We start from the raw sequence: 26,763 nt of genomic DNA, 5'->3' as shown, positions 1-26,763 counted from the left end.
TTGTTGCTCGAACATGGTGCCCTTAAGCTTCTCTATGGAAGCGGTAGTTGTTGACCAAATGTCTTTCTCTGCTAGATTTGTAAGAAGATGCCCTTTAACTGTACAATGAGGCCAGTGTTGGAAGACACTTTTTAAATCCCTCACGGCGGCCTTTATCATTGTTTAAGTTAACCCTGCTGTGCCTCAGCTCCCTCACCCCTACAAGGAAACTAGTGCCACTTCTCTACCTCGAGAGGATGTTGGGTAGCTTCGCAAGTTTCTACTTTTGCCAGCTTTGAGCAGGAAAATGGTTCGGCATCCCTGGAACCTCCTCTTTTGCTTTGGTAAGAACTACAAGCGAGGTTACATGTTTCAGTTGCCTTCCCCGCCCTCAGGCACGACCACCAGGAGGTCAGACTACATCCGAGAAGCAAAATGAGCGCATTTCCTTTCCGTCCCCGGTGCCCTCAGCACAAAACTATCCAGGAAGCTGACGGGGGAGCCGGGAGGGAGCCCAGAGAGCGAACTGCAGCCCGCCGGAGGATGGTTCGGCTGCTAGGGCTGGCGAGGCTGGTTTGAAGGAGGAGGGAAACAAAACAAAAAGGGAAAGGAAACCCGCTCCGGCCAGGCTGGGCGGATTCTCCTGCACCGAGCGGAGGTGCCGCTGCGAGACGCCCCGACACCCGCCGGTCTGCGGGGACCTGCCGCGGGGAGCGGCGGCCCCGGCGGAGCCCCAGCCCGGTAAGTCCCGTCCGGGGGACGCTGAGAACACGGTGGGGGCGGGTGTGGGGAGGCGGGCTCGGGAAGTGCCCGCTTCTCCCCGGTGCCGCCGTAGTTTGCACGTGTTTGCGCGGCGGTTTTGGGGAGCAAAGCCGCAGGAGGGGGTGCGGCGGGTGCCGGTGTCCGCGTGCAACAGGTCAGGTTGCTGTGACTTTCCCCGGGGTCTCTTTACGGAGTAACTTGTGCGGTTTGTGCTCTCTCCCTGCCTAAGTGGCCCGTCCCGATGATTATTTGGGCATCGGGCCGGATCAGGCCCCTGAGGCACGTTACGGTGCCCACCAAAGTTTCTACAGATCCTTCGGCTTACCGATCCCGGCAGCCCAGGCAAGAGCCAAGCACGGGGAGCAGAAGGCAGCCCGCTTTTGGGTGTCCTGCCAGCGGCAGGACTCTCTACAGCCCCCTTTGGGGAATGTATGGGGAACCTCTGCGGGACCAAGTCCTGCTGAATGGGGACCCTGCAGACCCCTCTTCCTGCTGTGCTGACAGCACGGGGTGTCCTGAGGCCAGTGGTGATCTTGGGCATGTACAGTCTATGCAAAATGCATCATTGAGCTTTGCTGTGTGTTCAGTGTGACAGGGCTTGGGCTTAGCTTGTTGCAAAACCTTTTTTGCCTTTCGTCTGAGATACAGTGTACCTCTCTAATGAGCAGAGACAAGGAGTGGTGTTTTCAGTAGAGCCGCTGTTCATGTGTGTGGGCATCATTTTCAAGATGGCCAGTAGGTATTTGTAGTCAGAACCAGGATACTGCAAGTCATGGGTTGTAAAACTGACAGGCAGAACCAGAGCCTTAGTGGCCTTTGCATCTTCAACTTGGCAATCTTGCACTGAAGCAGTTCTCTTGGGAACTGCCGTATTAAAATCCTTCAGGAAAACAAACCACAATGCTATTGGTGTCTGTTATGTGGTCAGGCAAGATGAGCTCCAACAGTGTCTCTAAGCAAACATCACTATTAATGTATTTTAATGAGTGCTGTAGGCCTAAACCATACCCAGCACATCTCCTCCAGACAGGAGTGTTTGGCATGAGGTGCCAGGCAAGGACCTGAGCTTCCAAGCAAGCAGCACCTGGAGAGAGAGCAGCCACAGTGCAGCATGGTTTGTTTTGTGAGGATTTTGAGTTTGGTTTAGTGATGAGAATGGTCTTCTGAAGCTCTGACTAAAGTGATTCTGTCTACCTCATAGACATCTGCTTTTAAAACCTACTGGTCCCAGCTTTCCGTAGAATACTTGAAAGGGGTTTCTTCAGTCCTTGAGGAAAAGCAGAGGATGGAAATTATTAATGGAAACTTAAAGCCTTCTCTTCAATCTTGTTTTCAGCACAATAGATGCTTCACACTGCTTCATATGGGAAATGCACATATTAAGTGTGATTGCCACAGCTCTGGAGAGAGGTGAATTGGTTTGCCAAAGGTCAGAGAGCCAGTGTCAGTATTGGGATCAGCCTGAAGGCTGTTTGGCTCCCAGCTGGTAGATGACACTTTTTTTTGCATGATTCCCATGTGCAGAATGCAGTGATGTGTGTTTGTACCAACAGCATCTGCAAGGGAGTAGCCACCTGTGCACACCGAGGGTTGTGTACGTCTTTACCAAGAGCACAGGCAGTGGGCCCTCCCCACCTGTCTTACCCTTTTTGTTGCTTGGAGGATTACAATATACTAACAGCCTTTTTTTTTTTTCCTCCCCTATAAGTGAGAGTAAACAGCCCTGGTCTGAGACTGGGCAACTGGGCTTTTCCTGGGTGATTGTTTCAGGCTCTCTGATGACTAGGGCCACCAAAAAGGCATGTCCTGTTCCCCTTCTGTTTTTTGTTGATTCTTTCCATGGCAATAAGGGCTCCCGTGTGCCTCTGCTGCACTGTGGTCTCAGAGGGATGCCAGTGCTTGCAATCCTTCTTATGTGGCAATGAGTAACATGGGGAGATAATCTGACCAGTAGAAATCTAACACTGGTGTTCCATGACCTGATCTAACTAATTTCTGAGTTTGCTTTTTAAGCAAAAACTGTATGGTTTTCATAAGGACAACATTAAGCTGGATTTTTTATTGTTTACCTGCTGACTGTTGTTTCAGTGGAGCTTGCCTGCAAATAAATCAATGCCAATAGTGTGATATCAGGAAATGCACTTAGTGGATTGTATTGTGATGTAGGGTCTTTTTTTTTTCCCCAAATCCTTAAATAAGTTCCCTGAGTGCAATGAGTACACATCAAAAGGAGCGGTTTATTTTTCTAGTTGTATTGCTTTCTCCTACCACATCTGCCTCCCCTCTAAAACAACTGCCCTGGCAATATGTATCCTAAATTCAATCTCTGTCAACAAGGTGAACATTAAGCAGCTCCTCTGGGGAGTGCTGATAAAGTATATTAACTCCATGAAGAGTCTGCATGAGTCTCCCCACTGTCCTGTGCTGTTCTGCCCTACATACTCTGCTCTGCAGAACTGCAATCCATAGCAATGGTGCAATGGAGAAGGGAGCTGAAAAAAAGCTTCTGGCTTGTTCCCTCAGATCCCCTTTAAAATGGGCGGTTGGGTGGGCCAGCTCTTTTTCTCCCAAGTGTTATTATAATCCATTTATACTGAGGAAAAGGCAGGTTTGCTGCCAGGCAGCATACTTTCCATCAGCACATGTAATTGCTGGGTAGTGGAGAGAGGTAGAAACGCTGGTTTTCAGGCAGGAGGGAGTATGACCAGAGTGTGTGCTGGGCAGCATCACCATGTGCCTGACCATGAATTCCAGGTTTCACAGGGATGTGGGCTCAGCTGTGTAAGCAAAACCTTCTGCCCATTCACCCCTCAGAGTGAGCAATAGGGAGGCAGGTAGCCAAGTTTCAAGCAGCTCAAGGGACTGAGCTGGCCCAGGGGTGCAGCTGTGACAGGGCTCTTTTTTTAGCTTATTTTGATTTCCACACACACATGGGCCATGCAAAGTTGGATGAGCCAACCTTGACTCTGCTGTACAGAAGCCCACCTCCAAGCTGTGCTCTTCTGGCCAGTGGCTCAGCAAATAAACAGGGTTTCCTGCCACAACGAGCTGCTGAGGTTCGCTGGAGCAGGGGCAGGTTTGGCTTCTGGTGTGGAGAGGAGGCACTTGTATAGGGCTGACCCATAACAAACACTGTGCTGTATTGTTGGGCTGTCTCCAAGGGAGCAAGAGAAGGTTTGTGCCCACTGCTGAGAGGGACCTTCTTGTAGTTGCCTTAGACCATTCCATACAGGTGTCAGTCAAGGTGTCTCCAACATCTGCACACATGTAATACAGGGACACCCTGACTTAAAGTCTCTCTTTTGAGATCTAAAAATTTTTTTAACAAGTGAGAGGACACAGGTCCTGTAGCAGTTCTCACATGGCACTTCATAGCTCCTTCCCTCCTGCAGTACTTAACTGGCCATGAGCCACCATGCGGCCAGACATTGCAGTCCCTGAGGACTAATGAACATCCACAGTGCAGATCCAGCCCTTTTGGGACTGGGGTGTCTTGCTCTTGTGCCACTGCTGGTAGTGTCACAGCACTGGTTTAGCAGAAGCACAAGCAGCTCTGCAAGGTGCTGGGAGATCAAGGCTGAGCCCATTTGCCCCATTTGGCCTCACAGTTGAAGACAGAAATGGAGAAGTGCAACTGTACACATGGTCTGGTCAGAGCCGGTACGTGGGAGGAGGGAAGATTGAACCTTCCCCTCCCCAACAGCTGCTGAAGTGAAGGGGTTCAGGAGAGCACAGATGTGTCAATCTAATACCAAACCCTTAAAAGACCCAGCTCCAAAGCCCAGTTCAGCCCACGCTATTCATTATTTCATCAGGCTTTGGATCAACACAGTTGGAGGGTTTGAAGTGGGGATCAGAGCTGGTAATGAGGGCAGTGGATTCCTGTTCCCCAGCCCACTCGTGTGCAGCTGGGAGGGAGACATCTCCCTTGTCTGCCTGCAACCAGCTTGTCGGGCCCATCCTCTCCTTCTGGTTGGAGGACTTTGCTTTGTTTCCTCTTTCATCTAAAATTTCTTAACTTCTCTCTCCTAAAATATGGTAGTTTACCTTTTGTGGTTCTGTGTTTCACAGCTTCCTGTATGCTCTTAGACTTATTTCCTGCCTCTTCTCTTGTGTTTTCTGTTTCTCACATTAGCTCACTAAACCCAGCTCCCCGAGCAAGTATTTCTACCTCACAAGCTGCTTACAGCTGAGACAAACCAATCCCAGACAAAACTATCCCAGCCCTTGCACTTACGCAGCTGCTAATTTGACTCTAATCCATTTTAAAAGGAGAGGGCTGGTGGGTGAGGATGGAGTCAGAGAAAGGATGTCCTCGCTTGCTGGTATGTCTGCAATGCTGACAGACCTGTGGTGCGATTTTCATGCTTTCCCATGGGAGAAGCAGCGTTTTAATTCTTCCCTGATCACTTCAAAGCTGATTATTTCTGGTCTCTTGAGCTTTTATGATCATTTTATTAGGTAAGGAGGTGAGTTAATCTTTCTTTTAATCAATCCCTAATTTAGATAACTGCATTATGAACTCGTCTTCTGCCTGAGCTTCCTCATTTGTTCTCTTTGTGTTTTGCAGACTTCCTGGCTGTGATTCAGTTGTGAGTGACTGAATACAATCTTCTCTGCATTGTGGCGATAGTAGTAATGTGAAGTTTAATGAGCACCTGCAAAGTCGTGTAGCAGGTAAGTGCTCCGGGGGTCATTCTTCCTTCTAGATTTGATGTGATTTTAAAAAGCTTCTTGATGGGCTCTCACTGGGAGATTTTGAGTCTTGCAGCAGAAATGCCGGAAGGAAAGTGGTGTGGCTCATATTTTAGTAAATGTTCCCAGCAGCATGAGGGTCAGACAGCACTTGCAGAGTGATAGTAGAAATATTGTGAAGGTTTAATGTGGAAATGGCTTCCGTTTAGAAGAGCAGTGTTTAAAGGCTCTCTCTTTTGGCACTCAGTGTAAAATTACCTTTATCTGACTGCTTGATACAGTTGAGGTCTAGTCAGAGAGGGATGGCAGAAGGGAGCCAACAGGTTCAAGCTGCGATGGCAGCAGCTACTGCTGCATTTGCTGCTATGAAGGAGAATCTGCCAGAGGTACCTTACCCAGACTGGGAAAGCACTAGATCCCACCTCTCCCAGTTGTGGAGCAGTGGGAGAGCAAAGGCCTGAAGTCACTGGGCAACCTCTTGATGATCGGGGGACAGCAGAGGCAGCCGGCTTGAAGGGAAATAATGGCTTTTACACACCAGCAATGTGTAGAGTTTTCATGTTTGTATGAAAACCCCTGAAAAAGCTGCTGAAAGCAGAACTGCCAGGTGAAACCCAGACAGATGTCTGGCAGTGCCATGGTGTGACTGCGTGACGGGAGGCTCTGTAGGTAGCAGTGGTGGGAAGGGAAGAACTGGAGCTGATGGCAGAGGGAGCCACTAGAGCAGCAGTCCTGGCTGCCACAATGTCCTGCTGCAGCTCTGAGTACCTGTTACTTCAAGTACTCAACGTGATTATTTTTATTTTGATTTATTCTGGATCTGTGTCTGTGTTGGGTGGTGTCTGTCCCCTTCTTTCCACCCCAGTCAGTTTGAACGGCTGCTCTGCTCTCGCAAAGCTCAGCTCACAGCATTCCCTGGCATGTTCCTCCAGCCAGCCCCATCAAAGCTGTGAGAACTGGCCCATCGCCATCCTCCTGTGTGTAAATGAAGCTCTTTCTCTTTCTCCTTTTCTCCCACTGTCTTTCATTATTATCCCTCTTCCAGAAGCAGGTTTTTCTGGCTGATCTAGCATATTATTTATATCAGTGATATTTGCTTCAAGGCAGAGATGCTTTTTCAGCATTTACAGCAAAAACATCTGATGCACCCCAACTGCCATGCATGTGGCTTGGAAAAACCAAGCATGGTGTTGGCAAGGATGAGGACCATTGAGGCCAACTGTTGCAGAATTTAAGCCCTGTTAGGCACAGTTTCCAATTCATATGGTTATTTCAGTTGCCTGGCAAAGGAAAATTTACTGTTCCTACACTTTCCAAACCAGGGGGAAGAGCACGTAGAGAAGGTTCTTGCACCCAAGCAGAAAGTTACATTAGCTATAAGGTGCCAGTTGAGCCACCTCTATAACCAACTGCACCTTTCTCTGGGTTGCCTCAAGAGCTGGTGAGTGCCATCAATTGCAAAGAGAATCTGTGGCCAAACCCAAGTGAAAATCAGCTTCAAAGTGCCCTGCTTTCCATTCTTTCAAATTGCAGAGGATTTGGTGGGTGGTGCTGGGGGAGTACCTGATGGAGGAGTGGGAGCAAACAGTTCCCACACTGCCAGTGGGGAGAGAAGTATCTCCCCAAAACAAGATACTGCCTGTATGTGTCAGAATCCCAGCAGGGCTTACAGCTTGTTTTGGAGAAAGCACATGCCATCATAAGGAGACTTTCCTACAGGTAAAGGCAGTTAAACAGTAGTCTAGACTGCCTTAGGAGGCAGAGGTGATTTGCTGGAAGCTTTTCAGAACAAAGTAGACAAAGACTTGCCAGAAACCATCCAGGCACAGTGTAGGCCATGAGTGTAGGCAGAGGGGGAGACTGTATTGCTTTTTCAGAACTCTTTTTTTTCCCTATTTTCTAAGTTGTTGTAGAATGTTAATATGTACCAGAGATGGAGTTAAGGACATGTTCTCAAGCTTAAACTGTGACATTTGATGTTCACAGAATAGTGCTTCCCAGAGGGGCTTGTGTGTGTATCTGTGCCCAAAATGCTTAGATCCTAAGCTATTCCCTCCTGGATGTTCAGGTACCTGACTGCCACTGGCTTCAGATGAGCATTTGATTTCTAAAGGCTTCTGGGAGTTCAGCAACCAGGTACCTTGGGACTGTTGGAAATGTGAGAGAAAACACTTGGATTTTCTGCAACACAGCCACTTCTGCACTGCAGACTGCAACTCATTCATGTTAATTGAAAAAGACCCTCATCTTTTTCTCCCAGGCCAGTGGGAGCAAGGATGCAATGGTTGTCTGTATTTTGGGTAGCTGGAATCCGTCAGCTGACCCTCCCCTAGTGTAACACAGAGTGACATAAATAATCTGGCGTACTAGGTGACTTAAGGACATAGAACTCTACTGTGGTCCTACCTAGTGAGCTGGCTATGCTCAGTCTAAGTATCATGGCCACACTCTTCTGCAGCCAAAGTCAAAAGACTGTCTGAAGTTGTTTGGCTGATGTCCACCCCACTTCCCTGTTGAGCCATAGCTGCTTGATGCTCTTGGAATGAGTGCAGGGTTATGATCTCAGGCTGTGAAGGAGTTACAGGAAGAAATGTCAACTGAAAGGGTCGTGTTTGCATCATAAGTCATCCACAACACGTGCTCTCAGCTCAGTCCTGGACACTTCCAGCCTCCCATGCAGAGCTGGAATCTGTCTTTGCTCCTTGCCTGCTGCAGCAGAGGGGATTTTTGTGCCTGTGAGCAGGGCCCCACATCTCTGACTCACAGTTCCCATTACGTTTTAACTCAGCCTTTAAGTGTGCGGAGAGGCTGTCCCTTGGCTTTCAAACAAAGCTTTCCTTTGTTGTGCTTATGTTATAAAGGAAGCAAGCATATATGTTGACCCCACGCATCCCAAATGAAAACCACGTGGCTTCACAGCCTTAGCATATGTGTTTGGTACTTTTGTTACAGCAGTGCATGTTACATTGCTCTTATCCCAATGACTGTTTTCAGAGTTTTTCTTCCCAGCATTCAGTTTACAAACTCTTCAGGGAAAGGAAGAACTTCAAGATATTTTCTCTCGTTGGTAAGCAGAGAGAACTGAGCAGATAGCACATGCAAGTTATTAAATATGGGTGCATGTGGCAATAGGCTGATCTCTGAGTCATTCCCTTGGGTGAAATGGCTCTGAGTTGGTGGCCATGGGTGTTGAAAGGATGAGCTGAGCTTCATGGAAATATTGTACGGAAGTGGGGAAGTTTTGTTTTCTTGTATGGCTTTGCTTTTTTTCTTCTGATTTTTATTTATTCAGACTCATTTTGAAAAGCAGGGCTAGCCAGCAGCACACTGCAGCCAACATATTTGTGTGTGTGCGTGTCTCTTGGCAGTTTTTAGGTTTATAACTAGTGAGCCAAGACTGGGCTTACTGCTTCCCAAAGCACTTGTGTTGTTTCTCCTTTTCTAGAGCCACCAGGTGATGTAGTGAGAGGGCCTGATGCTCCCTGCAGACATGGGTGTGCAATGCAGAGTGCCTCTGCTTAGGTCAGGGAGTCACCCTAGGGAGAGTCAGGAAATGGTATTGCAGTAAAAGTGCTCTTTCTTGCTCTCTCCTCCTTCCACACCCTCTGCCCATCCCTGCAGGGGCTTTCATAGTCTGGTTTGGTTTTTTGTTTTTCACTTTATCTAAGTAACTATATTGTGTTTTATAAGAAAAGCTGGGATTTCAGGCAATAGAATAAAGCATTGCTTTTAATTTCAGTGGTGACATTTTGGCTACAATAGCCAGCTTTTAAATACTGTTCCTCCCCAGCTGTTTGAGTACAAACAGCTGTAACTAGTTAGTAAAACAATAGTCCAATATCACACAAACCTCCAATCACATTCGTTGTTTTTGAGTCATGTTTAAGCAGTTACTTGGGCCTGCAGGTCTCCTGACTTCCATCGCTGAATCAAGACTGTGATGGAGTAGAAGATCTCAGATCAACCAAATTCCCAGCCTGCAATGACAACTTATTTTTGCTGTGTTTTTGTTCAGCATCTCAGTGTGGAAATGTCTGGCGACTACCGTGCTTTCTACTGCCTGTACTTTGTAAGTGCTCATTGCTACATGACTGAAACAGGACTTCACAGTTTCACATGTAAAACATAACCATCCTGCAAGTCACGTCAGAGCTGTGCCAGTATCCACTTGTACTCTTCTTAGATGTGCTGGAGTGGTGTATCCATGCTGTGAAATCAACTTTCTAATAATGTTTCCATGAACCCTTTTAATACTGAAGCATTCATTTCATTGGATGTATGATATACAGTAAAGTTGGATATGTAGCAATGTAGGGTATAAGCTTACCTTGGGACGTGGAGAGTCAGAATAACCACTCACTGATTTAACAACACTGCTGTGATTTTTCTCCACCTTGTTGAGAATTAAGTGGGGAAAAGGAGGGGAGATTTAAACAAACATCTTGGCAATTGAACCCTTTCTGTATCCTCACCAGCTTTCCTTGAGGAAACTGCCGGATCAGATCAATGAGCTGTGGCTGCTCGCAGGGGCAAGGAGAGGTGGTGTGGCTGAGAGGGTGACAACCAGAGTGGGTCCCAGTGTGAGCACCAGGTGGAGGCCAGAGAGCATCTGTGTGGTGACATTGCTCCATACATTGTGGTTGACACTATGAGGCTTTCGGTAAAGCAGCAAGGGGGTTGTGTCCGTCTGTGTTGATGAAAGATTGTGCAAGGGAACAACCAGCTGTTGCCCAGGATCCCATCATTTTGGGCCTGAGGGGGAGGAAGGGAAAAAAAAAAAAATAAAACCACAAAAGTTCAGTCTACTCCAATTGTTTTCCTCACAATTAACAGACAAAATTTATTTGGCTTAAAAAGCCAGGCTGTTCCTGGCCAGGATCCTACCACAACAGCTCGGTACGTGGGTGGGAGCCACATGCACACTTCCTACCTTTCCCTCCTGCCTCCCTCACAGCCAGCACTATGTTCCAATTTGTAAAACCCTTCTCAGCCATAGCAGGGGGAACCCGAGGCGCCACGCAGATTGCCCACGTGCTGCTTACCGACAAGAACTGAACTGGCTTGCACAGTCAAAAAGAAAAACAACACATTCAGGCAACAGCTAGGATGCTGAGTAACACTCTTCGCATGCTGTTAACTTTGTCTCCTGGTCTCCATGGGCATATCCTCTTGGATCCAGCCTTACAGTGAGTAAACAGTGAATAAACAGTGAGTGCTTTGAAGGCATGATGTGGTTCGGTGTTTATTTAGCAGTTATTACAGCTGTCCTCGATGGTGGCTACCTGTTTCTGGGGCTTGGTTCTGTTCAGTGGTGTGATACCTGAATACGCTGAGAAATAGTGACTTAGAAATATCCAGATAAATCCCCCACTTGCTGACAAAACTGAAAATCTAACAGGTGCCACATTTATTTGAGTTTTGGAAAAGACCCTTAGAAGGCAAATAAGTCCTTTTGACTAGAAAAAAACAACTTTGTACTATCTTGGCTTTGAGGGAAGGTAGATCATGGGATTCTATGGCAACATCTTACAAATGCACCTGTATGCAGAGAAAGTTGAGGCAGAAGGGAAGGACCTGAACATCTTGAGTGCTATTGCAAGAAGAAACAAAACAGTCTGTCCTACCCACAGGAGCCACTGGAAAGCTAGGGGCTCAAACTACACCAAGGTAGAGTTAACGAGGCATGAGAGAAAGCTTTCTGATGGCAAAGGCAGTAAATGACTGGAAGACATGAGAGAGAGACCCTGTCCTTTCCATGGCAAGTCAAGTACTCCTCTGCTTGGAGAGATGCTGGCAAAATCACTTCTCTCTTGGACCTGGGGCGGCACCGTAGTTTCTGCCTCCAGAGCGGTGTCAGTGTCGTTCACGTGCTTATCCACCCCAAATCCGCCTGTCTGTGAGAAGGGAGGGCAACCTAGTCCTGTACACAGGATGAGCATCAGCATTTCCTTGGAAATACCTGATCTGGTGACCCCCGGGAGGAAAACATTGCTTCCGAAAATCCACAGCAGATTTGTTGGGCAGGATGTCTAACTCAGGCTGTGCGACTGACCCTGTTGGCACTGCAGCAGGCTCAGGACAGGATGTCCATGGGTGTTATAAAAGGCTAATGTGTTCTCAAACAGCAAAACAATAGTTTTCAGGCAAGTGACATTGTCCAACTGCTGTCCTATGGCCAAGCAGCTAATCTGGGGTGGGGTTCCACGCATGTTTTGGGAGGCAGTTGCTCTGCCATACCTGTCTTGTGGAGTCCTGAGCAGGCTATCTGGCTTGTTCTGGTTTTAAATATGGTTGTGGGACCAGTCCCAACAACCAGAGCTCTTCACATCATGTGTTGGTGCATTTGATCCTTTCCACTGGTGGCTTTGGTAGAGAGCCAAAGACAGAGCCCAGTCCCAGCAGGACTGTGCTGAACCAGCTCCAACTGTGCTGGAACTGGAATTTGGTACTTTGCAGCATTAAGTTAATGCTCGAGAAGACAAGTGAGACCATGAGTTATAGCTGCTGTGGCTTGAACTCTCCTGTCCCTGTCGATAGCTCATCCTACCAATAGCCTGCATGCAAGCTTAATTTGCAGTGGGTGAAAGAAGAGCACAAGTTGGTGCCGCTTAGACTGTGTATTGCACTTTTGTGGCTCCCCGCTTCCCTGGCTGGGCTGTGTGTGCTGCAGCTGGCTGTGTGATCTTTGAGTAGGCTGTGCTGGATGCTGTCAAAGCTGATGGTGGAGCAAGAAGTGGGGGCGTCTTCGTGGCTCTGTACAGATCTGGGGATGTGTTCTCACTGCTGCAGTGAGTTCTTAATCCTGGGGAGTAGAAGCCAGCTGAGGATCCTCATCTGAGCCCCTGTGCTTTTGCTGCCTGTGCCATGGCAAAGCTAGGCAGGATCACATGTGCTAAGGCGTATGGCAGTGCGGCAGGAGGGGTAGACTGGTGCAATAAACCCTTAGTCATCCTGGGATATGTTTCAGTACATGGGCTCTGAGTGTTGGCCTCGGCTACAAGGGCCTTCCAGCCCCCCTGAGGGTCCAGCACCTCACCAGCCCCAACAGATGCCACAGCCCCACCTTGCTGACTCAAGTGAACGTGGAAATTCTTGGTCTGAGTTGCAGTGCTTTCGCATGAAGTCTCCTGGGAGCTGCATTAGTTAGCAGCATCCATCACACCAGAGTGCTGGATAACCCACTGGCCCCAACGAATGTGGGCTGACCTGGAAAGAAACCTCGCTTGCTTCTGGTCTGAAATTCTTCACCAAAATGGGACTTTTCCTCTGTCCACCCCAGAAAATACTTCTTCAGTAAAAATGGTCTCAAGAACCAGATATGTTTGAGTGAAGTCCTGCCAAAATTCCTCAAGTCCTGTGAAAGCCCAGGTCAAACCTGTAGAACACAGCATTGATCTGACAGTAACCAAGTGATGAGGCCAGGAACCTCAGGGGCTGGGAAGGAGACCAAAGCTTAGATTAATGTTCCTTCCTTCTGAATTTGGAGGAGAACCTTCAGCAGAAGTTTCTGTCATCTCAAGTAAGTGATCAGGCTTTTAGGGTATAGACACGTGCTCTGTTATTTCAATATGTGCATATAAAATTAAAACCTGAAAATTTTCTCATTCTTCTCAGTGCAAGAGGCAAAATTTGAATAACAAATCCCCAGCAACTAATGGCAGAGACCAGTCTGATATCTTCATCAGGATATTGCTCTCTTTGGTAGTACCTTGCTTTTTTCCATGAACATCCATCCAGCATGTGTCTATTCTTGAAGCTTTACAAGTAGCAGCTGGAAGGAAAACTGCCCTCACCATGTGTCCTGAGCCACCAAAGACATTTTGACTGCTCTGTAAATGTTGGTGGGGAGATGGTGGAAAAACAGCAGTGTGGTGTGGGGTTGACTAAATAAAGTGCATCTCTCCAAGTTTTTGGCAGGAACAATAATACTGATGTGCATTCCCATTTCTGTTTCATTGCACATATTTCTTACAATTCAGAGCTTGTAGTCCCCAGTAAGAGAAAACATAATTTCTTCCTGCTGCAGCTGGACATACTTCTGAATACCTCCAGAGGTGGCAACAGTATTTGCAAATTGGAGAAGCACATAGTGCATTGCTAAAGGCTTTCAGCAAACTTTTTGTCTTTATTAGGTCTTCATAAATGTATCAGAAGCATTTTCAGACTGTACATTCAAAGGCCAAAAGGCAATTTGTTTTCTGTTGCAGCAAGGAGAGGAATCAAGGAGCTCCCAGAAGCTCAGCCATGAGAGTGTATGGCTGAGGTGGGCCTGAAACCCCTGGACTTGAGATTCACATCTTCCCAGTAAGAAAGTGGCAAGTGCAGGTTAGTGGCTGTTCTGGGCTAATAATCTCTCCAGTCAAAACAAGCCGTGGAGTCCTTTCCAGACCTCAAGAACCTTCCCAAAAAAAATCTGAGAAATCGTATTTATTCCCATTAAAGTTATAGTTTCAACAACTTGGCAGCTTTCAATAAAAGAAACTCCCAAACAGCTGTAGTTTCCATAATCTCTGCAAATCGCCTTTTTTCTTGCAGCCTACCAAAGCAGAACACAATGTGGCAGCCACCTATTCACTGCCTTTGTGTCAGCCAAATTGCAGGAAGCAATCGAGTGTGTCGTAAACGATGTCTTGGCATATTCTGTTACTGAACAGCATTCAGTGGCTTGACTTGGGTTTTTCTAATTTAAGAATCAAAGCTGCAGCTCACTCCTATCTGGTATATTGCTGAATACCTGCCACAGTGTGTTTTCCTTCCCATGATTCAAAATTTAAGGGAATAAAAAGGTGGAAAAAATAAGCTGTATAAGGAACTCTTGAGGAAAGAAAGGTAATGAAAGGTTAATGAAAGGGAAATATTCTCCCTTGTCTTCAGAGAAGATGGAAGGTTATCTGGGATTAGAGCACACGAGCAACCTACAGAGGCAAGTTGCAAGCTGCCGTTTAAATCTCTTCCTTTTCCTTTGCCAGACTGAGCAGGAGGCGAAAAAGTCCGAAGCTGCTGTGGAAAAGGGTGTGAGGAAGGCTTGGGAACATCAGAAGCTGAGCACATTTTAGCTGGAAAGGACAGGACTTTGTTACAGCTTTGAGCATCATCATGTCTACAAAGGACTTTGCTGCTCATGCAGGAAAATCCCCTATAGCGGGGTGGCTGGGGGGGCGAGCACACACTGTCACAAGGCAGTAGCTGTCCCAAGTCAGCCCACATGAACACCAGATGAGCTCTGTGATGCTCCCAGGTGAGGAGGAGGAGGAGGAGGTCTTCAAGGCAGAAGCTGAAGGTAGAGCTGAGCTCTGCCCCCATGCCACATAAAACACCACTAGGCAAATCTGCTTGTGCTACGTGGACTGCAAGCACTATTCGTCTTCAGGGCTGCCTACAGTCAGGAAACAGCACAATGGCTATTTTAATATTGGCTTACAACAGTCTCTGCAGATGATTTTCCTTCAAGACCAGTTGTTCAGGGACCTAGGTAACTCATGATGCAGAGACAGTTGCTGCAGAGATGCAGGTACAGCAAGTGCTGGTTTGCAAAGCTCAGTAGCAGTTTTTTGGCTTGATGGGCTGCATTTGTGCTGCGGAGGAGCTGCAACTCTGCCTTTTCTCCAGTGCCAAGGGGCTGGGTCAGGTAGCCATGGCTGGCGAGTTAGGTCCCACCTGAAGGACCATTTGCAGAGTTCTGCCTGTTTCCTCTCCACATATGGGCCAGCACTGCCTGTATGTGGCAAAGGAGGAGAGTCTTTTCCAGAGACAGTTTTGGGACAAGCCCCTCTGGGTGTACTCACCCCTTGGTTTTTATGGTGTGAATGCAAGAGAATTTTAGCCAGCTCTCAAAGTCCTCATGCAGAGGGTGCTCTCCAGCCATCACCTGAGCTTAGGCAAGCTACTGCCTGCCTGTGCAAAGGCTTTACATGCTTGTGAGCTTCATGTGCTGCTTCTCTTTCCTTGCAACATGCTACCTGTAACCGTGCTCCAGGTGATCGAGTGAACCAAACATTACTGAAGGTAAGGGCTTTCAGATCAGCTTAGCATGAGAGTTGGCCTCCTTCTGCATGTGGCTGTATGGCACTAACCTGAACTGTATGATAGCAGTGTCCCCTTTCCGTCTTGGGGCTCCCCACATCATCCAGGACCTGCTGTGGTGCTGATCAGGATCCTCCAGCCTGGGAGGCTGCTTCAGGCTTGAAAGGATGAGGCTTAAGTTCTTTGGGAGCTGAGGGTAGAGAGTTGCAGATGCTCTTGGTGAAGCCTTTGAGCATACCAAGTGCTGCAGGATGCAGCTGATTGTTGCTTCTAATTGCACAGCAGTGCGATCAGCTGCGTTTATCTCACTGAGCACTTGCTCTCCAGCTGCAGAGTGGGATGGTGCCTGCCCTCTTATTTCCCAAGGTTGTTCAGGGTGGTTGTTAATCTTAAAATTGATGAAGCACCCAGTCACTGTAGCAGCAAGTACAACAGAAAAGCCCAGAAGGAAACTAATTCTAGTTCCAGAGGTGGGTTTGAACAGGCAACATCATGTGCTGGGCAGTGAGCAGAAATGGAGCTTTGTATGGGGACACTGAGGCTTCAAGTACCTGTTTGCTCCCAGCCCTCCTCCCTTCCCCAAACATCTTTCCTGGGCCTTGCTGCTCCTTTCCCTGCTCTGTGCCCATGGGAGCACACAAGGTGGGTCTCTGCTCTCTCACCCAGGAACCCCCCAGCCTGGGCAGCGGGGCCTGGGCAGGCTCAGCTGCTCAAAGAGGTCCACGATGCAGCAAGGACCACAGTGCCCTCCCTTGGGGGGATTTTGCAGCCCTGGGACTGTTGCAAGGGGGTCAGCAGAAGGTAGCTAGATGAAAACCTATTACCGTGCCTGGACATTGTCTGTGTTTTGAATGAGAAAAAAACGGCAGGGCCAGAAATTTGGGAAAGGTTGAAGATCACTTTGGAAACTTGCTGTTCAAAAACTCATGAATACTCTTTTTTTTTTCCCTCATGCTTAAAATGTTGCTAATTTGGATGCATAGATGAAACAATGATGTTTCTCTTTCTTAGTCCTCAGCTTAGAAACACTTGGACTCTCTCCCTCTTCCCCACACAAAAACTGTCTCATCCAGAGCAAGCATAAATATTTTTATCAGACTTAAATTACCTGGGCTGAAGTTAAAAGCAAGTGAAAAGAGCAGCCTTTGTTACGGGGAAGGCTGAGTCGCCCTAGCAGGCCGTGCTACTGGTTTCACCTGTATTATTTAGTTTTTCCATATTAGCCAGGAAAGCTGTGTCTGATGAGATGTGGGAAAGCTCTGCCCACACCAGCCTTGCTGCTGTCAAGCCCAGGCTCCTCTGACCATGGTCACTGAACATGATTAACCTTAAACCTTGACTGGGGTTAATGTTTGACTTCATCTTCTGGTGTAAATAGCTACAGTAGCAAAAGAGCAGTTTTGTCCAGGAAAACTGCTTCTGTTCAGGCTGAAAACAGACATGCCTCATGTGAATTCATGAGACCTGAAGACGCTGTCACTTCAGTTTTCATCCTGACTCTCTTCCAGAGGTTGATGCCCGCAGAGTTTGCTGGGGGAAAAGGTTATGGGCATGCTCCCTAACCTATTCCTGCAACATCAGCTGGGGTTGCTCAGACTATCAGTGTGACTCACAACTAAATCACCTTAGCCAGCAAGCGATGGACTTGTGGATGCCTGGCCTAACCCCGTTGTCTAGCAGAGTTTTGGGGCAGGTAACCTCGGAAGCGGTGTGCCCATGTGTAGCTGGGCACAGGGCAGTCTTGAAGGGTACCCAAAGATCCCAAGGAAACTATGTGAAACCTGCTTTCAGCCTAATGCATCTGAGAAGGAAACAGGTAACACTAAAACATCTCATCTGCAGGGACGGAGGTCTAGCAGGGCAGAGCAGCAAAAGGAGGCACCGGGCCCTTGGCCTTGTTATTTTTAAGCCTGAAAAGCACACGTGATCTGCAAGAGCATAGCACTAAGGAAAGGAACTCGCCAGTGCTTCCTGCCCTGCCCCAGCAAACTGATAAAGGCCTTTGCAATGGAGGGCCACCCCAGTTTATTTTTAAAATATGGCCAGGCGTGGAGCTCACAGAATAACTGGAACACCCAGATTTGGGCATTAATTCAGCTTGAGTTCATTGTCTGATTAATTTAAGAGTTAATGTTAATGTAAATGCAAAAAGGACAAGAGAGACCAGCAAACCATCTCCAAAGCAATGTCTGTGTAAGGGCATGCATCTCTGAGTGTACATGGGATCTAAAAAAATGGGCAGTTAGTAAATATTACACAGGGAGTGTCACGTAGCATTATCCTGAGCACCATGTGAATATTCTTGCTGCTTGGACAATGAATCTTAATCCTATTCCCTTCCCTCGTTATTCCAGTCCCAGCCCTCTTGTAAGCAAAGATAATTACATGCCAAAGGATACATTTCCCATGTACAGTAACTGCTCACGTTGAGGAAGTCTAGGTTCCTGCAGTCAAAAGCCAGCAGTTAGTTGTGCAGTGATGATAACAAGGCCTACTGGAATGGATCTGTCTTTATTGCATGCCCTGTGGAGGCATACATGAAATTACCAGAGAAGTTCTCCTTCTTGCCCAAATGCTGGGACAGCAGGGCTGCTGTGGTACCAAAACATGCTGGGTTCAGGCCAGGAAAGAGCTATTGCAGGGGGAGAAGATTACAGCCCTCAGCTCCCAGTGCACACGTGGTACCTCTCCATCTCTTGGCTCTCTGTGAAACAGCCTCATTCCCACATCAGGATGAATTGATGTGTTAGGAATGAGGTTACTCTTTCTGGTTTGATTCATTAGGTATTTTGTGGATAGACCTTATTTCTGTAATAGAAACCCTTTTCTCTCAAACACACTCTTGAGGCATTAAAGGGGCTGTGTTAAAATCGTCCAGCTGAAAGAAGAAATACCCCTGCTTGTCTGTCTTGTCCTTCTGATCTCCCCATGCTAGGACTGAGGGGTAATGTTGCTAGAAAGGGGGAGGGACTGGTGAGCTTGTCACATCATAGCAGTGGGTGACAACTTCAGATTGTCCTTTTCCTGAGCAGACACTTGGGATCTTGATAGCAATTCTAACCCTCCAGAAACAGAAATGCTTTAACCTGAGCACCTTCTGGCCCAGACCTCTGGGAAGCCTTGTCAGGGCCAGGCAGATGCCCCAGCAATGGGACCATGTTTCAGAAATCTGGGAATTCAGTTCTTTCATCATGAGCCCCATGGCATGGAAAGCTTTGCTAAGTGTGAGATCTCTACAGCAGAGCCAGTAACCACAGGAAGCAATTCCAAAACACCATAGCAGTCGCGGTCACGCCAAGGGCCTGTGCAAGGGGTGACATGTGGCTGGCACATGGCTGCCTGCAGCCAGCACAGTGACACCAAGACCCAGGGTGTGTCCTCACAGCCACGCTGATGTCACTTCAAATAGGAGTGAGCTGGCTGCAAGCACAGCTCTTAAAGCGGTGCTTGGGGAAGATGGCTTAGATCAAAGCCATGGTGCTTACTAGTGGCTTCTACAGATTAATAGTGAAGTAGGCAGCAAAAATAAACAACCTGATGTTTTTACATCCACTGGGTTAAAGGAAACCCTCTCCAGTTTAGCAATCTTTCTGTCTCTCCTCTTTTTCTGGGGACCACAGTCATGCAGCATCCGGGAGGGTTTGCCACAGCCTGATCCTGCTGGTGCTGAAAGGCAGGAAGAGCTTTGCCTCTAGTGCCTGCTTAGAAGCACAAAACCATGCAGGCTTGCTCCCACCCAAGTACACATAACCAGCACTGGCAGGGAAAATTGCTCTGATCCCGGCAGGCTGTGTGAGTCCCCAGACATACTTAACACAGAAGGTGGCCAGGAGAGCCCTGCCTATGCCATCACCACGTCTGCAACATCAGCCATATGTTGAGGGAAAGCAGAGGTCATCTCCAGTCCTGCCTTTTCACATCTTGGGAGGTCCTGCCTGCTTCTTTCCCTTTCTGTCCTGAGAACTTTGAAGGAGGGAGGAAGAACATGCTCTCCCACACTGGCCCAACAGCATCACAGTGGGTTGACAGTAGCAAGCGCCTTCACAGTTCTGTTCTTTGTAGTTAATTTCATAAGAGGACAATGTCATCCTCATTATCTGTGATAAAGTATCTTTGGGAAGCTTGGTTGATAGCTTTCAGGAACAGGCATGCACTCATGAGCTTCTAGACTCAAGCATTTTTTTTCAGGGCTAGAAAGGATGCCAAAGCTTTTATTCAAGTGGGGAGTTTCTTTCCTTTTTCTTCTTGAGGGAATGTACTCCGAATCATTGGTCATTTTGCCTTTTTTTCTCTTCCAGGGAAGGAACTGCCATGTCCATGGGAATCTTCCGTGTGTGCCTAGTGGTGATTACAGCTATTGTCAACCACCCGCTCCTCTTCCCTAAAGAGAATGGCACTGTCCCCGAGAACATGGAAGAAATCATCCAAAAGATGAAGGAGCGGGAGGAGAGCCTTCGGCTGGAGCGGTTGCGCTTAGAGCAGGAAATCGCAGCCCAGGAAGCCACGCAGAAGGCTCTGGAAAAGGCTACAGAGGTAGTCGAGGAAAGCAAAGAGGAAAAGGTCCGATGGGATATGTGGACTACGCTTTCCATGGTCATCTTCCTGCTGATTGAGCTCTGGAGGCAAGATTTCCAGGAAGGGAATTGGCAGGACACAGGAGGAGAAGAGGATGACATGGCTGTCCTGGGGAAAGCATTTAAAGGAGTGGCCTTCCCTGACAAGGCTGTCTTGGCCAGCTTCTATGAGAAGCGCATCCTGGGTACCACCGGAGACATGGCCCGGATGCGGGAGATGGTGGAAGGCTTTGCAGATGACCTGCTGGAGGCCTTGAGGAGTGTTTGTAACAGGGATGCTGACATGGAAGTGGAAGACTGCATGGGTGTGGGGAGCATGTATGAAAACTGGAGAGTGCGTAAACCTTTTGTCTGTGATCTGATAGTGCCTTTTGCGCCCCCAGAGCCGTATTGTTTCCGGTCCCAAACCTGGTGCTCTGGCGACTCTTTTCCCCCAGATGAACAAGGTTATGGCACTATCAAGGTATGCAGGGCAGATGAGGATGTGACAGGTTGCATCTGTGACAAGACTAAACTAGGAGAAGATATGCTGTGCCTCCTCCATAGCCAAACCAATACTACCAGGCCCAGCAGTGACATGGAAGACCTCCTGTGCTTCAAAAATACTCAATATCTGGATGCCAACCAAGTCATGAAGTGGTTCCAGATCGCGGTCACCAAGGCCTGGAACAGAATCTCCCACAAGTATGAATTTGACCTTTCCTTCAGCCTCCTGGACTCACCAGGAGCCCTGAAGATAAAGTTTAGGTCAGGGAAATCAATTGCCTTCAACCTCACCCCTGTGGTGCAGTACGAGAACTCTGATGTTTACTTCATCTCTCATTTCCCTCGGAGCAGCCTGGCAGCCGACCTCCCCTCCAGCAATCACTGGTTTCTCACCTTTGCAGTGTATGAGAGGAGGTTCATCCAGCTGGTCTCCAAAACATTGCCTGCTAATGCCTGCCATGTCAGCTGCCTTCAGATCCTCTCCTTCCTCCATGGGAAGCAGTGCAGCCTCACAGGTCCAAGCGGGCTCACCAACTACCACCTGAAGACAGTGATGCTCCATCTCCTGCAGGCACGTTCCAGTCAGGACTGGGCCCCAGAGAAGTTGGAGGCCCGTCTACAGGACATGCTGAAATTCCTAGAGAAATGTTTGCATGAGAAGAAGCTCTACCACTTCTTCATTGGCAATGGGAATATACCAGCAGAGCTGTGCTTCCCCATCATATTCCAGAGGGCTGAGCCTCTCAACCTTTTCCGTCCCTTTGTACTACACAGGGATGTTTACAGGAAGACAGTGGACACATTCCACGAGATGCTCAGGAACATGTCTGCACTAATAAATGAATACACGGTGCACATTCCTCTTGCACATGCCAATGGGATCCATAAGGAAGCTCTTTAACCAAAGCCAGCAGGAAAACACTTGTTCCTCTAAGCACAAGTCCAGAGGGCAGCTTTCCGAAGCCTCCTGGAGACAACTGACTTTGCCAGTACAGCTTCTTGTCTGCAGCTGAACAGGTCCTGGGGCAGTGTTTCTGCAGTAAGGGAGAGGGGATGGGGAATGGATAGGGCGAAACTGGAAGGCATGGTATCGAAGTTCCTGCTCAGTCATGTGTCTCAGTCATGCTACAGTGGTGGTGAGCAACAAATATGATGAATTTATTCGGATGCCTGCATGGCAAATGGTGGTGGTGGCCAAATACTTAATTTCCTTTGGAAGGGGGAGGTAAGAAAAGGGTGGAGGAATCAGAGACAGGATCTTCGGATTGCAAGAGCCTGCCTGCTTGCAAACAGCAGGAGCTCTGCAACCCTGATGGGAAGCAGAATGTAAGACTGGGTGCTGATGTGGGAGGGGGGTCATGTGCAAGATCTGGACTGGATGGATATCCTTAAATCAACCATAGCTCTTTAACTGAAAGGTAGTTATATATATATATATATATAAAAAAAGCCTTCTTGATAGGACTTGCAGCAGTAGGTTAAATGGCTTGTCCTGTCCTTCAAAAACAGCCCTGCACATTTCTGCTGCCTAAGGAGCTTGTAGCAGAGCAGGCAGTGGGTTTTGTGTCTTCAGACCATTTCTTTTGAGGCTTCCATTTTATTCATGGTAACACAGCTAGTGGGTTATATTCCTTGGCATTTTCCATGCATAAATGAACAGGAACCTTTTTTTACCTTAGTTAAAAGAGAGAAATACCATTATTGGGTTCTGGCATTTTGTTTTATTTGTTTGTTTTCCTTACCTCAGGGCAGCAAGGCTGAGAACAGCCAAGAGAGAAGGACTGCTACAGGTTTTGCTTTCATAAAAGAAGCAGTTATCCAAAATTATCCTGTAATGAAGCCAATCTCAGCGGTCTGGTAGCAGGAGGGAACAATCACCCTCCAAATGAGAGTGTGACTCTCCCAGCATGGTTTTAATGAGGCCGAGGCCAGCAGGACTGCTGTAAGTTAGGAGGAGGGGATGAAAGAGGTGCACATGTAGCTGAGCTTGGCAGTGCTGTCTCTGTAACTGACTTGTGATCTGTGCCACATCCTGGCTGCTCCCAGATACCCAGGCAAAACTAATCTTGCATCACTGCTAGGGACAATGTACAGCATGAGGTTTATTATCCAGCCTGTTGATAAGCAAACTCTCCATAGACATGTCCTCTCCTCCTTTTTCATGGTAAAAAACATTTCTCCTTGATGTCTGCTCTTGTCTCTCCCTCCACCAGCGAGGGACATTTCATGCACAAAGACAGAAAAAACTGCAACTCCTGTTTCCACACCTGGTTTATAAGAAAGCACAAGGGGAGACAGGGAACTCTTTGCTCAAATGGCTGCTCCCCTTGGCTTTTACCCTCACAGCTATAGGGTGGTTAAGTAATATTTCTGAGCAGAAAGTAAGGGGTAGGAAGCAAAATGAGAGAGAAGGGGCTGGCAGGTAGTGCCAGCAGGAAAGAGTCTTGGATCATCAGTGCATGGCTCAGCACCCTTGGCGGCAAGTGCCTGGGAGAGTGCCAGGGCTGGCAGAGCAACAGGGCAGGACTAATTGCTAACGCTAATGAGTGCTTTAAGCCTCTAGCTTTCATTAGCACAACCAAGCAAGCTTTCCCCAGTAGGAAAGAGGGTAGGAGCAGTCCCATGGGACACAGCAAGCAGGTAGTGACAAGCAGAGGTACAGGGAGGGTGGGTGAATACTGGAGCCTGGAGGCTACATTGGAAGCTGTGTAGTTGTTTGCAAACCCAAGCAATTTGCCATTTTTACCTGTCCAGGTTTACTGCACAGTGCCTGTAGCTGATCCTGCTTTGCATGGGCTGGTGGCAGGGAGGTCATGCTGAAGCAGTTGTGGTCAGAGTGGCTTCTAAATGTGTTCCCAGCCAGAAATAAAGAAAAATTTCTCTGCCATTTCCTGTCAGGAGTTTAAATTTAGCCTGTCCAAAGAACGTAAGCAAATTTGTGACCCAGGTCTCTCAGGAAATGATATTCAGGGTTGAAAAATAACTTTTATATAAGGGAGGGTAAGCAGAGAGGGGATGAGAAGAAAAGGCTGTTGAACAGAACAAGGTAACTCCCCTGTTAAAATGTCAGAACAAAGCTTTGTGATGCCAGTCCTACAGGCTTGTAAGCATGCTTAAACTTGTCTTTACACAGCTCTGAGAACTGCTGCTCAGGCTCAAAGGGAACCTACACTGATAAGTGGATCAAATCTTTTGTTCTTAATTTTCTGTGTTTGTGTGCCTGTTCTCTCTTAAGCCCAAACTGACCCTGAGGTGTTCCCACAGGATTTTGTTGAACCCAAGCTGGAGCTGAACCAAGGAATTTATGGATTTGATTCCCCCAAAAGTAAATTGCTTGGCTTAATTTTCCTACATGCAATATGCTCATTTTGCCCTGAGCACCTTTTAAAAGATTTGCTCTTTGCATTTAGGATGTGAGGGAACCCACTTATACCTATCCAGGGGTAGAAGTGCTCTGTGATTATAAGCTGTGCTCCACTAAACCTCAGGGCAGAGGTCTTCTTTGTTAAACCATGTACCAGTGTATATATCAGAGGTATATGCGTGTCCCGTCTGAGGAGATGTGGGTACACAGCATCTGTCTGGATCAGACCTCTGCAGTGGTACAAGGAGGCCGTGATGTGAAGTGTATCATTCCATGGACTGCCTTGTCACTCCTGTATTAAATCTTTGCCCACCAAGTACTAGCCCTATCAATAAAAGGCCACACTCACATTTCATAAAAAAGGTTTACAAGACAATTCAGCTACATCAGCTGTCAGCCAGTAAAAACATCCTAAGACATTTTAGTGCCACCCATGTTTAGTTCTGCCTTGATTGAAGTCTGGCTGGGCATTCATAGGAAGCAGCTTTAAAGGGTGGGGTTTTGTGGTTTAAAGCGAATAACGTTCTTTTAAAACCAAACAGTGCCATGGCATGTGAGTAACAAACACACAACATCTCGTAGGTAATGCCCAGTTCTCTGTGAGATCCTAGGGAAGGGTAAACTGCCTGTCCCAGACACCTTTCTTGTGTCTCAGTGCTGTTCTTGCTATTTGCTAACCAGGTGAATTCAACAAATGAACTCCTGTTGCCTTCCGCTGGTTTCCAGCCACTCCCTCCACCCTCAACTTGTGGTTTTAATATTTTACTATAGGCTCTGTCAAAGCAATGGAATTAGTGGTGGCTTGATAGCAGCAGCTGATCTACAACATCGCCTTAGGAGCCATTTGCCTTTAGGAAATGTCTTGGTCTAAGGTTATTATTGCTGTTCAGGAGCTGAATGTTTTCTAAGGGAAGCTGTTGGGAGTTCACTCTTCAGTATGTGGCAACCACAGAATACAGCTTCTGTCTCTCTCTCTGAGTTGTTCTGTATACAGGTCTTATGGGGGTATAAAGGGGGTTTTCAGCAAAGGGACCCAAAACCTTATACGCTATTCAAGCAGAAGGATTTGGTGCTTGTTCACCAGATGTTTTTAATGCAGAGCCTTTGCAGTGTTTTCTCTGTGGTGAAGAAGTTAGACTTTCCCCACCTGTAACAGCTTAGCTGCTGGCCATTGAGGGGTTAGTTCTCATAGGATCCTACGTAGTAAATAGCTTTATTTATTACTTGTCTTTTTTTTTTTTTTTTTTTTTTTAGGATTGGGGGGGTGTGTGTAATATGTTAGCTCAGAAGCAAAACTGTAGTATGAAGATCAATCTTGGCAATGCAGCTGAGATTGGCATTAACACCAAAACTCTCCAATCTAAGGTCTTCCTTGATTGACAATGCTGTGTTCAAACCGCTGCTTTTATAGCAGGACACTGTTGAATTTGTATAGATCTTTTATGCAGCTTTATTTATAATAAAGTCTTGTACAAAATCTAAAGAAGTGCTAAGTCTATTTTGTTTCTAGTTTCCCCAAAAATATTCCTGAGAGAGCAGAAAGATGGAGTGGGAATATGCCCAATGTGATCCTAGCACAGTGAGCCCAATAGCAAGAAAGCCTATGATTAATGACTGTCTGTAGAAATTGTTTCAGAATAAGATGCAAAGTGAACTTGTTTTACAGGTATCCACAGCCCTGTTCCAGCTACCACCCACCACCACTTATCCTCCTGCTTATCCCCTTTCTCTTGTTTAAGGGAATGGCACCTCCTTGTTAATATTCTATATGAGCTCTGGCAGGAAATCCAAACCTAGTTATGATTTTCTATAATAAAAACACCACTGTTTCCTTGGCAACATGTCTTCCAGCCTCACAGAATGCTCTGCACACCTTTAACTAATAACTCTGCCTTCCAGTGATGACTGGGGCTGTGTCAGCATTGGACAGGTCTGAGAAGCAGCTGCCTTAAGAGTTGCAGCACATCTACCTAGCCAGGAGTTACAGTTTCCCAGAATGAACCACACACTGTGGTAAATGGAGCTTGTGAGTGCTGCAGCCTGGGATCATCAGCAGTCCTGGTTGTTTTTATTATGTAAAAACACAGAACAAAAATAAACCCACCATGATTTAATTTAAAGCTCAGTCTATTAAGCACAGCAACATTTTCTCCATTGAGCTGTTGATTTTCTGGAGCATGTTTTACTGCTTGTGTTGCCATGTAGCAGAAGGGGTAACATCAATATTAAATGCTTTTTCAGAAGGGCAGTTACCAGATTTTTGGTCCATGCCATTGCCATTTTTACACTATTATCTGTTATAGAGTAGGCAGATGCAGAGACAGACAAAGGCCAACCCCAGACTCTAGAGATTGTTTTTGGCCTCCTCTTTTAGTAGTAGAACAGTTTTCCTCTGAGCTTTGATCTGGATTCTTTATTCAGAGATTCAAATTATTTTGTTTTCCTTATTTCCAGGCTTTCTTAAAGCCCTGATTCCAATGTGCTAGCTTTCAGCAGAAGTCTAGCAGCCTAGAGTTTTGTCAATTACAGCTCTGCTGCAGCCCAGAAATGTCCTTACTGCAACTGTAGACAGTATTTGTAGAGATGAACAAAAGCTTCTGACATTAACAATCACCCTGCAGCTCAAAACTTAAACCTGTGCTTTATGGCTGGAGATTTATCTAGCACACTTAGACATGGCCACCTGTTTATCCTTGGTTGGTGTGTAAAGTCACCGTCGTGGACAAAGTCACTCCTTGAGCAAAGGGACAGATCATCCAAGCCTGGCTAATGAGCACATGAACTTGAACTGAGAATAAACCTTTCAGTCTTGTCCTCTCAGTCTCATCAATATGCAATTGCCTTTCACTTGTAACTCTATTTATTAAAAACAAAACAAAA

The 26,763-nt window shown here is 47.1% G+C and overlaps 1 protein-coding gene across 5 annotated transcripts; it reads left to right on the top strand.

Moving 5' to 3' along the window:
• Positions 1 to 488: 488 nt before the first annotated feature.
• Positions 489 to 26,763, top strand: ITPRIP (inositol 1,4,5-trisphosphate receptor interacting protein). Of its 5 annotated transcripts, none has more exons than XM_082054635.1 (3): positions 489 to 720; positions 5,312 to 5,418; positions 19,758 to 26,763. In XM_082054635.1, exon 3 carries the CDS (start codon positions 19,771 to 19,773, stop codon positions 21,418 to 21,420), a length of 1,650 nt encoding a protein of 549 aa, XP_081910761.1. In that variant the 5' UTR covers positions 489 to 720; positions 5,312 to 5,418; positions 19,758 to 19,770; the 3' UTR covers positions 21,421 to 26,763. The 5 variants fall into 5 exon arrangements, with proteins under 5 accessions (XP_081910761.1, XP_081910765.1, XP_081910764.1 ...); XM_082054638.1 differs by lacking the exon at positions 489 to 720 and adding an exon at positions 843 to 895; XM_082054637.1 differs by lacking the exon at positions 489 to 720 and adding an exon at positions 4,918 to 5,202.

Source organism: Streptopelia decaocto (assembly GCF_964273445.1).
Source record: "Streptopelia decaocto genome assembly, chromosome: 5".
NCBI classification, from domain to species: domain Eukaryota; kingdom Metazoa; phylum Chordata; class Aves; order Columbiformes; family Columbidae; genus Streptopelia; species Streptopelia decaocto.
The sequence above is the reverse complement of the archived record's forward strand: the minus strand, read 5'-3'. Positions and strand labels throughout refer to the sequence as shown.

What these genes read in the sequence shown, in the direction of transcription:
- ITPRIP (XM_082054639.1), top strand. Translation starts at nt 19,771, where the DNA reads ATGTCCATGGGAATCTTCCGTGTGTGCCTAGTGGTGATTACAGCTATT.